Raw genomic sequence first — 11,141 nt, 5'->3', positions numbered from 1 at the left:
TTTATTAAATAAAAACGTAAAGATTGTTACTGCAGAACCTGGATTTGGATTTTCTTGAAATATACACGAATTTTGCGTTATGATATGCATTTTGTATACGAGATATCTTATACATAAAAGCAAAAGTGTTATAAAAATTTATAAATAATTTTTGTACTTTATATTTTATATTAAAAAGGTTTGAGTCTATTTTTTTTGCTGTATTATATTTTATTATGTTTTATTGTGTCTGATTACTTTGTATATTATAATTCTTTCCTTAAGCCATAAGGAATTGACCAATCACAGTTGAAAGTGAAGAAAATTAGTCGAATATAATTAAGTTTATGATTAAGTTGATTTTTTACTACACATAATTTCTTACTACGCATAATTAGATCCGGGTTTAATTGATTAATTTTTGACGATTTTAGGTTTACATAAATCAATCAGAGAGCCGTATTAGCATTAGCTTAAGACCTTGCTTGAGATTAAGCCCGGATCTACGGGCGGTATTCATAGTCGATTCTTGTATTCAAGATCGTCTTAAGTACAGTCTTAAGATGTCACGAACCAATCAGAAGGCCGTATTAGCATCTTAAGACATTACTTAAGACGATCTTGAAATAAGAACGGACTATGAATACCGCCCTACAATAGGTGTTTTAAACCTTAAATTGTAAGAAATTGACTAATTGCAGTCGAATTCGAGGTGAATAACCGACCATGGACGATTCGTCCATTTTTTATGCTTAAAGCTTAGAACTCTATTGTAGATCCGGAGTAATGGCTGGTTTATGCTGTGGTCTTAATCCTAAAATCCTAAAATTCGGCCAATAGGGCTGCCAGTCATTGGTCCTAACTGAAATATGTATTCCATTGGCTGAATTTTAGGATTTTACCGAAGCATAAACCAGGCGTAAGAATGGATTATGGATTTCGGCCATACAATCGATTCCCTGTTCTTTTTGGTTGAACTTTTGCACCAGTTCATCTTCCTTTTCTCTCCAGGAAGAAAAAAGAGGAAGAAAGATGAATTGGTGCAAAAGTTCAGCCAAAAAGAACAGGGCCTAAATATACGTTTGTTTCGCTTCATCTTATTGCATCTTGGGCCAGTTTCACCAACGCCAGTTAACTTAATCGGCCGTTAACTGACCAATCGTATTTGCTGTTTAGTAGAATTGATCAATCACGGTTGACAGTTAATCACGATTAAGCTTAATCGGCGTTGGTGAAACTGGCCCTGTGTGTACCAGGGCTGCGTTCGGAAACATCACCCGAGTGCCCCCGCGTGTCGTTTCATCCTTGTTTTTCACTCAATGGCTGCGTTCAGCAGACTCAACAGTTTTGCAACCGTTTTATGATTGTCTACTGAGATAGGACCATTCTTCTAGATCTAAAAGTATGATCCAATTAGCGCGAAGGAAACTTACAACAGTTGCAAAACAAACGTTCTGCTGAACGCACCCAATGTTCAATAAGAATCGAATAAGAATAAAACGATACACGGCGGCACCCGGGTGATATTTCCAAACGCAGCCCAGACGGTAGGTGCGTTCGGCATTGCAAATCGGAGGCATCCGTTTGCTCTTTCACCTCGCAAATCGTTCGGCAACTCGTATCTTTCTGCTACATGTCATCTCATCTGCGTTCGATATTAACATTTCTAGAGCTAATCGAGCTCCTCAATCCACTCTGGATTCAAAGATCGAGCTCGTGGAGCTAATGCAAGTTTTCACGCCTAAATTGAATTCATAACCTTTTCAGAGGTCCTGGGAATCGATTGTGTATCTTGAAATGAGGTGAAAATTACAAGTGAGCAAATTCACTAGTTATTGATCAATTAAATGATGAATATTCTAGTGAATTTGCTCACTTTTGTAATTTTCACCTCATTTCGAGTTACACAATCGACCCCCTGGTCGGCGCACGCGTTCGCTAAGTTTCACCCGAATCTCTTTCACGCAGTTGAAATAGGTTACTCATAAGTAACGCTACAAATTGTCTGCATTAAAAATAAAACTCTGCTAAAACAGTGAATTTGTTTTTAAAACAGTGAATCACTGCTGTGACAGATTTCCTAACCTGAATAGTTGTCGACTTTAATGATTAATATCTCAATTCCCAGGGCGGAACGACACTTTTTTTCTTGTTAAATCTTTATTTTTACGCGAAAACGCACCGATTGAGTGCATTTTTATCGAAATTTGAGGCGGCCGGGATCTTCTAAACATTTGCTATAATCTTAAATGACGTTAAATGACAGCTCTGTATCGTTCGGATGCGTCCAGAATTAATTTTTGGGTCTCGGTTTGTTCGAAGATCACGTGATCAAGCTCACCATCTGCTAGCTCGCATCTCAGATTTACATTGCCGAACGCAGCTGGTATAGCAATACAACAGACTTCAGGGGGTCGATTGTGTATCTCGAAATAAGATGAAATAAGGTGAAAATTATAAAAGTGAGCAAATTCACTAGAATACTCATAATTTAATTGTTCAATAACTAGTGAATTTGCTCACATTTGTAATTTTCACCTCATTTCAAAATATGCAATCGACTCCCTGAAGTGTTGCTTACGCAGAGGTACTAACCTCGATTACATTCGCGCCAAAAATACAAATTTTACGTGAATTAGAAAATTCTTAAAACTAAAAAATTCTCTCTTAAATTTCTACGTATAATAAATAAAATATTAAATTATGTAATATGTTTAGTCATCGGATAAATATACAATTTATAAAAATGTTTTATTTCGCTCAGGAGGATACAAATAGTTACAGTAAATGTCTAGCAATTTGTAAACTCTAGAATTGCTTATCCTTTAATCTTTGGCGATTAGATTTGTCTTCAGCTGTTCTTTCATTGGCACGAGCGTCATTTTGCAGATACATATAATAGTACAACATCCAACAATAAGTTATACCAATGGCACAGTATATAGAAGTAAATGCTAATGGTAAGAATGGCAGTTTGTCGCCGAGTAACAATTTATGCAGTACCACTTCGTAGACTGTAACTAGTGGCAGTGGTATTACGTACAGCCATTCATGTAATCGTAATAGAGGCTTGCCGTGGTGATTAGTCAAGATTAAAATCGATGAAAGCATATATGCCAGTGACAACAGTAATTTCAGAGAAGACAAGTTATCGGGATATAGCAATGGCAAGAGAGCAGTTTGTCCAGCACTGCTTAAAATAATGAATATGCGCGCGTCTTCCGCATGTAGCGCTGCGAGGACGCTAAAATTATTATAAAACATATTATATTACTATATTATTATATTTTAGCTCCAAATAAATACAAGCTTCGTAAGGTAATAAAACAGTAACTTTTATATGATGCGTTTAATATTTACTATGTATCAGAGTCTGGCCATGAAATAACAGACTTTTGATTGGCCTGTCGTTTTTGTCAACTTTAGTAAATTAGAACGTAAGATAATATAAATTTGAATGAATACTATACTATATGTATATAAAATATTATATATAATTATATATATATATATATAATAGATATATATATATCTTTTCTCATTTTTGTTTTGAAAACTTCTCATGGCCTGACTCTGTTATAAGGCGTATAATACTTACCACAAAGAAATAATTGCGGTTAATATAGCTTTCTCATGTACATGCCAGCCAAACATGAATGAACTTAAAGCACATAATACAATACACCTAATAAAAGCTTTCGAGTTCATGTAGGGCTTCTTACATAGCAAACACCATAATGCAGGCTAAAATAATTATATTAGTTGTTTAATTTATTCATGTGTATGTAGATAAAAAACATAATAAAAACATAAAAATATAATATATAATATTTAATACAGAAGAACAGTTAAGTCACTATGCGCTACATGGATAAACTTACGAGCATTGTCACGAAAGTCAGAAGAAATGTAACGATAGGGGTTGGAGTGGGTAATATAAGGAAGTTTTGTTCTTGCACTAGGCCACCCGTCATTACTGCAGACTTAACATCTTTCAACCATCCCAAGTGTTTCCATATCACAGATAGCACTTTCTCGGCGCCAATATATAGGGCCCAACCGTTCGCAGCCCAGTACGAATGCACCAGGCCCCTTTTAAATGGAAATAAACGGGAAATTACCTAATAACAATACACATATGTATATAAATGAAATATAATCTGCAATTATATAAATATTACCTGTGGTAATTGAGTTCTGAATGGACCAAAGGACACTGCTAGAACAGTCAGAACGATAAGTCCAAGACTAAATAACCGCCTGAAGAACTTTCCACTATTCAGACAGTGTGATTTTAGTAACCAGACAATGTATGCTGGTGCCACATACACATATAAATGTTTTAGATTTAGTAAAATGGAAAACCACATAGCACCGTTATGCACAGCACAAACCGTCATCTAGAAACGAGCTACTTTACTATAAGTAAATTCCAGTATATTACAAGATTTACCTCTTTGCCAGTCTTCGAAACGTTTGCCATTGATATCAACAGAATGCCAAGCAAAAAGCCATTGTATTGGAAATGTACATGGTCGACTATCAACAGTCCTATATTGCACAATGACAGAAATACGAAAACTATGTGGTTGTTCAAAGATTTGCAAAATGTCCTACTCATTCTGCAAAAAAAAAGAAACTCAGATTTACATTTTATATCGTACAAAAATTTCTACAGTACATATAGAGGATAGACAAAATAATGTAACTATTTAAAAAATATATTATCTACTTGTTTTATTAATAAGAATTCTGTTTACCATTTGTTTTTAATATAGAGTCTATTATTGTTGAAATAAAGTTCTTTTTGAATACTGTAGCAACTGCTACAGTATAATATTACATAGTATATTCTTCTAGCAGAACATCTTCTAATTACTTACGATATTAAAAGAGGAAGTCAGTTTCAGGAATCAATTTCTTGGTTGTTTCTCACTCTGTTCTTCAAGAAATTACAAATAATTTAAATCAGGCGATTACATTGATCAGGAAAGAAGTTGAAGTTTTGGAAAACTGAGGAACAATCTTGGAAAATAGAATAGGAAGAAAATTTTATCCTCCAATATAGTTATATAAGAAATGATGTTCTTCTAAGGATAAAAGATATTCTACTAAAAGAATAGTATAATACAATATTTCATAGTCAATTATTCAAGCACTAAGTGATTCAACAAGGATGGAAAATATTAAAAGCAAATGATAAACCAACTTCTTATTAAAGTAGGGAAATAAATAGTGTACTTCCTAAGTTCATATTATTTTGTTTATCCTCTGTATATAGATTTAAAAAATTAATCTTTCTTCTATGGAGATATAACTTTTTCAAAGAGATATATCTAATAAAAAGAATTGAATTTAGAACAGTAATGAATTACTGTGTGTGTGTGTGTGTTTTAACTCTTAGTTAACATAAGGTCTGTTCTTTTGGTTGAACTTCTTGCATAGTTCATTTTTCTTCCTTTTCCCTGCACGTTGAAAAAGAGAAAAGGTGAACCATGCAAGAACTTTAGCTAAAAAGAACAGACCTGTAGTCATAATAATTTTTCTCTGTATTCACGAAAATTACAATCGTTGTATTGGAATAATCTAACTGACGTTACATTACTTGGCGTTACACAAAAAAATTTGTACTACTGACGCGTTTATCCACTGGTTTATCTGTCAATTAACTACTGTCATACAACACCTTGCTTTTAGCCTTTTCTCACACCATTGTGATAACAAGATAACTAATCTACAAATTATGTTTATAATGCGTGATAACTATGACTCAACAATATTTATACATATATACTTCAGTAATGCGTTAATTATATTATGAGTTAACAATAGTTAAATTTATATTTGTTTTAATTTGCATGGAGAAGAATCAAACATTGATCAAAACATCTGTATAGTTAATAATTTTCTAATATAACATTTTTACGCATCGACAACTGTGTTGGTTCTTAATTGGCTTTTTCACAATTCTTTTTATTAGATTTATTCTTAGTATATATATCTTTAGTATATATATATATATCTTTTATATTTATTTAATAACAATAAGTTAAAGATCTTTTTAATTATATTACCATGTGAAGGTTGTTAATATAATTAAATAAATTTCGTACTTACTCTCTTACTCCATAAGCAAATATCAGATCGGCAAGTATAACAGTGCCTCTCTGGAAATATATAGTGGCTGACGAGGCATAATTCAAATTCTCCACCTTAAGCATTTCTGGATCGAAAAATGCAGCCACTTGGCTGAGGCAGTACTCAAACCATGCAAATAGAGGCGGATAATCAAGAGTCCAAGGAGATTGTGCATTCACATACCATTCTGCAACAGGTAGACTATATGTAATGGCCAGCCAATTGCGATGTACCTCAAAATCAGTAGAGCGGCTGCACAAAAATAGATGTAAACCTCAATATAAGTAATCTTTCACAAATAGACCAGCAAAGAGATTGTACAAAACGTCTGCTTACTAAGTAGGAATCAGGAGAATCTTAATGCAGGTGATCAGAAGAAAGGTCTTCAAAAGTACATTGTTGGGTCTCCAAAGGACAGAAGAAGAGGATGAAGAAGAAAAAACATCCTTTCCATCCTGCTTCACTTGAGCTTCTGTTGAAATGTGTTTTTCTTCGGTTGACATGTTAACTTTAAGGGAGTAGATGTGGCAGCCACTATGTGTCTAGGTACAGTTTTCTTTAAAACTTTGTTCTGAAAAAGGAAAATAAAAAGTATTATCCAGAAGTCTTATTTTAGTTATTTAATATTTAAGTTCATTTTTCTTCTATCTCATAAAGATAACGTAAATTTAACTATATACTAATAAAAAATACAAATATAAAATCTCAAAATTAAAATTTTTTGGGGTTCTAACCACTCCATCTACCAATTTGCGTATCTTTACCAGGGTTATATGTTTACGCGTAAAATATAATAATTTACATCGCTGACGAAAATTTCTCAGAATTTTTCATATATGTTACTTATGAAATATCGTCAGATTTCTTAAAGTTTTTGTAAGTATAATTTCTAATGAAATGTTATATATAAAATCTAAAAAATTAAAAAATATTTTTTAAAAATTATGGGATGAGAAATTTCAGAATTCATTTGTATGAAAAATTCTGAGAGAAGATGTAAACTTTTCGATATATAAAAATTATGAGAAAAATTTTCACCAGGGTGACGAGAATAGTACCTCGTCGGTGTTTACGTGTATAAAATGTAAACTACGTAGTACGTGTCACTATGTGAACAATCTATGGCTGCGTTCCGTTTCACGCATGATGTGCATAATGCATCATTTATCCTTGTTTAACATTCGGTGAATAACAAGGATAAAAGATGCATCATGTGCATCATGCGTGAAACGGAACGCAGCCTAAAATATGGATAATCGAATCACCTGGAAACCATCTACCTACTTAAAATTTAATTTAACTTACATTGCTACTTAAAATTTAACTTAACATAACTTAACTTACTTTGCTATTTATTGGCGTCAATCGCGATAATTCTCGATGCATTCCGCAATTGTGACAGGCTTTAGGTAACAAACATTTGGCGAAAATATTGGGTGCATTCAGTACCACGACCGCTCACTGAGCTTTTGTATCTGTTTGGTCTATATTTTTAGTTCTAACGGAATATACCAATCAGATGCAAGAGCTCACTGAGCCGTCAGTGAGCGGTGTAGTACTGAATGTACCCTTTGACAACGCGAGCATATGCGGCAAGTAAGGTTAGGAGCAGGCACGTGGTGCGATGCATGACAATTTTAGGTTAGGTTCGATAGAGAACAACAGAGAATTGGATTCGGACGGAACTGCCGAGTTATGATAGTTCTCGGGTTACCGCCGGCTTTACGCAAGGCCGTGCATCTCGCTCAAAGCTTCAGTCGGTGTCGCGTGACACGTGATATTTCGAGGTTCGATCAGTGTCGAACGTTTAACAGAAAGCCGGAGCAGATTGACAGCAACGGCAATAAGAAGCCGCGGCCAAAAACAGAGCCGATTCCGAAGATCACGCTCTTGTCATCGGACAACTCGACCACTGTGACCGTGCTGGAAGTGGCTCAGCGTTTGGCGAAACGGCGCAACCTTACCCTCATTAAGGTCAGCGACCTTGAGAGTAAGACGCAGCGACCGCTCTATAAGTTAGTGAGCAATACCAACATTCTCGAGCACCAGACCGAAGAGGATACTCAGGACACCAACAAGGCTGCACAGAAGTCGAGCAAGAGTACTAAAATATTCTACGTATCCGCGAAGATCACTGAACATGACCTACAGACGAAGACGAAGAACATGATGAAATTATTGAACAAGGAATACAAAGTTAAGATCGCCATTACTCTGGACGGTGCCGACGGGGTGAGTTCTGTGATTCTTTCCTCTGCTTTTTGGTATATAACTGATCAGCGAAAAGAGATTATCAAGAGGACTATCAGATAAAAATGCAATAACGAAGAATTTCTTTATATTAAATACCTATAAAAACCAACATCAATTATTTGTATGTACAATAAAGTCTTTATTACATATTATTAAAAAACAATTAATTTGATTTAATTTAATTGCTTTTTTTAATAATATGTAATAATTTATTTGTTTTTTAATAGTATGTAATAAAGACTTTATATATAATATAAATATACTGCACAAACAACTGCAGATGTCAGCTCTTATAATTTACATTTAGTCGATTTATTTTCTCTACGAACCTTTTTCTTCTTTTGATATTCTAATTATCAGTTGTTTAAATAGTAATTAAATCTTTGTAATGAAAATTTTTCTCTGAATTTTTCATATAATATTTATTCAAATAATTATTTATGTAAATTTCAAAACTTCAGAGTTTTTGCATTTCACAATGTTTTAGAAAATTTCTTAGATTTTTTTTAAATACAAATTGGAATTTGTATTAAAAAAATCTAATTACTTTTTAAAAGTTTTGAAAAATATCTACATCTTTTCAAGAATTTTTCATATATGTGTATTCTAAAATATTCCAAGATTTCTCTCATTTTATAATTTCTGATAAAATTTTATAAAATCTGAAAAAAATTTAAGGTATTTTTTTTATTATAAAATATGTTTGAAAAGCCTTAGAAATCATAGAATATTTCAGAATTTGTCTATAAAAAGTTCTAAAAAAAATATAGACTTTCTCAGTATTTTTGAAAAGTGTTCCAATTCATATAAAAATTGTGGGAAAAATTTTCAAGATTGATAATCTATATAAATGGTATCTTTTAAGGTAATTGTTTGAAAGTTATATAATATTTAAGCAAACAATGTTGAGATAAAAAACCTTTCATGAAAAACATAATAATTATTTAATTACATGCAAGTTTTTTCATTTAACATATAGGGTAAGGTGCAAAGAGTCATCGAGGATGTTGTAAGAAATGATGGCAGTATCCAGCGAATGCCATCAAAGAAGAACGTAATTTTACTCTTAATAAATCCTTCACATAAGAATGAAGACGTTTCTGTAAATAATAAAGATGAGACTGAAAATTCCAGTATAGTTAATAATGAAAGAGGTACGTGAGATTGAATGTTATAAATATAGATAGATGAAATCAGAATTTATCACTGTTGACATGCAAAAAAAATTAGTTCTTCATGTAATTAAATTAATGTAATAATAATATGTGTACGTATTTATGTATGCATTCATGTATATATACAATGTGAATACACTTATACTGATTATATTTATTTTGAATATATTATATTATAACGGATTTACAAAAGAATAACAGGTAAATAGCTTTTTTGTACCATACCTACGATATCATTATTGTCAATGAAGAGAATTCCATGTTAATAAAACTTCCCGTTACGCGTCAAACAAACAACTTACTGTCTATCGAACTACTGATATGTCTACAAGTCTGTTTTTTATTCCTGCACTAGATTGCACTAAAATTACTCTCTTGCTTTCACCAAATATCAAACATATATCTATCTCACTTTGAGTTCCAAAAGTGTACACTAATTCAGCTACAAAAAACAAACCCAAAATCGCATTTTACAATAGTATTTTAAAATATTGTGGTTCTCAGTTTTCAACTGAAGTTGTTATATAAACTTTGGTCTTACAATGAGATCTGCGTGATAAATGCTACAAATATGACGATACGCGTATAAATAAATGTCATTACGAGTGGTCTTCTTCTCATTTTACTACCCGCGCTAGAAAGGAGCAACACTCTCTTAACATTAATATTATTATGTCGCGGTTATATTCTGATTTTACCCTTTTGCTATCATTAAGTAGATATCAAATGATTTGTCTTCGCCTTTTGCGAAAAACTATTATGACTATTCGATATTATTTTATTATGGGTATGGATAATTGCAAAAATTCTAACGTTTTCTTTTTTCTAAGCACAACTGATGTGACGCAATGGAACGCAAATCCATTTTGCTTTAACTTAATATCATGTTAGGGAAAATCCTTCACGTGTTACAGCTTTAAGGTAAATAAAGTTATACGAAATATTAAGTAATTCAGCATTGGCACGACGAGTATCGTAAAATGATGTGGTACGATTTCTCTGTGCGTAGTAAATTACACTGGAGGACGAAGAACATGAACATAGAGAGAAACAATTCCTTTTTTTTTACTATAGCTATTACAGAAGAACATTACATGAACTTCTGTTCTCTATACTGAAAAAGATTTACTAAATCTTAATACATATATCTTTGAATAATATCAACAATAAGTAAATATTTACTTACAGTCCTTACAGTAAATAAATATTAATAAAAGAAATGATAGTTGAATCAAATTAATGGTTTTTGTATCAAATAAATATATGTTTATATTAATAAAATTTACTTAGAATTATTCAAACAAGTATTTATTAAAATTTAATTTTTTTTCAGTGTCTAGAAAATAATTAGCGAATGTGCAATGCGTCTTAAGACTATAGTTAAATGTTGGTTCAAATTGTGTAGAGATATATCACAAGATAGAGAAATCGATTTTTCTATTTTATAGATTTTTTTGTTTCTTTAAAGTAGTATTTACTTTTATTGATTTTGAAAATTCATATTTTTTGTTCTTTTTCAGGAAATTAAATTTAATATGTAAGTCAAAAAAGATGATTATATTGTAAAATAAACGTAGATTAACTTCAAAATCTAAA

At 32.1% G+C, this 11,141-nt stretch overlaps 2 protein-coding genes across 3 annotated transcripts; one reads left to right on the top strand and one right to left on the bottom strand.

Annotated features, from left to right (window-relative positions):
* Positions 1-2,742: 2,742 nt before the first annotated feature.
* Positions 2,743-7,576, bottom strand: xit (ALG6/ALG8 family glucosyltransferase xit). 2 transcript variants are annotated; one of them, XM_018459245.1, is made up of 8 exons: positions 7,462-7,576; positions 6,454-6,688; positions 6,097-6,369; positions 4,433-4,601; positions 4,161-4,379; positions 3,861-4,100; positions 3,578-3,723; positions 2,743-3,223 (listed from the first exon to the last, which is right to left on the bottom strand). In XM_018459245.1, exons 2-8 carry the CDS (start codon positions 6,618-6,620, stop codon positions 2,788-2,790), a joined length of 1,650 nt encoding a protein of 549 aa, XP_018314747.1. In that variant the 5' UTR covers positions 6,621-6,688; positions 7,462-7,576; the 3' UTR covers positions 2,743-2,787. The 2 variants fall into 2 exon arrangements, with proteins under 2 accessions (XP_018314747.1, XP_018314748.1); XM_018459246.1 differs by lacking the exon at positions 7,462-7,576 and adding an exon at positions 7,176-7,253.
* A 141-nt stretch (positions 7,577-7,717) lies between these two features.
* Positions 7,718-9,582, top strand: LOC108729891 (mitochondrial translation initiation factor 3). Its single transcript, XM_018459244.1, has 2 exons — positions 7,718-8,349; positions 9,350-9,582. Exons 1-2 carry the CDS (start codon positions 7,813-7,815, stop codon positions 9,530-9,532), a joined length of 720 nt encoding a protein of 239 aa, XP_018314746.1. The 5' UTR covers positions 7,718-7,812; the 3' UTR covers positions 9,533-9,582.
* The last annotated feature ends 1,559 nt before the right edge of the window (positions 9,583-11,141 follow it).

This window comes from Mycetomoellerius zeteki, unplaced genomic scaffold (assembly GCF_001594055.1).
Source record: "Mycetomoellerius zeteki isolate Tzet28-1 unplaced genomic scaffold, Tzet1.0 scaffold81, whole genome shotgun sequence".
Lineage (NCBI taxonomy): Eukaryota > Metazoa > Arthropoda > Insecta > Hymenoptera > Formicidae > Mycetomoellerius > Mycetomoellerius zeteki.
This window is presented reverse-complemented; position numbering and strand designations above follow the sequence as displayed.

What these genes read in the sequence shown, in the direction of transcription:
- xit (XM_018459245.1), bottom strand. Translation starts at nt 6,620, where the DNA reads ATGTCAACCGAAGAAAAACACATTTCAACAGAAGCTCAAGTGAAGCAG. An exon ending in TTTGCTTATGGAGTAAGAGA is followed by an intron (nt 4,602 to 6,096) that starts GTAAGTACGAAA and finishes TTTTTTTTGCAG; the next exon opens with AATGAGTAGGACATTTTGCA. An exon ending in TTTCGAAGACTGGCAAAGAG is followed by an intron (nt 4,380 to 4,432) that starts GTAAATCTTGTA and finishes GCTCGTTTCTAG; the next exon opens with ATGACGGTTTGTGCTGTGCA.
- LOC108729891 (XM_018459244.1), top strand. Translation starts at nt 7,813, where the DNA reads ATGATAGTTCTCGGGTTACCGCCGGCTTTACGCAAGGCCGTGCATCTC. An exon ending in CTCTGGACGGTGCCGACGGG is followed by an intron (nt 8,350 to 9,349) that starts GTGAGTTCTGTG and finishes TTTAACATATAG; the next exon opens with GGTAAGGTGCAAAGAGTCAT.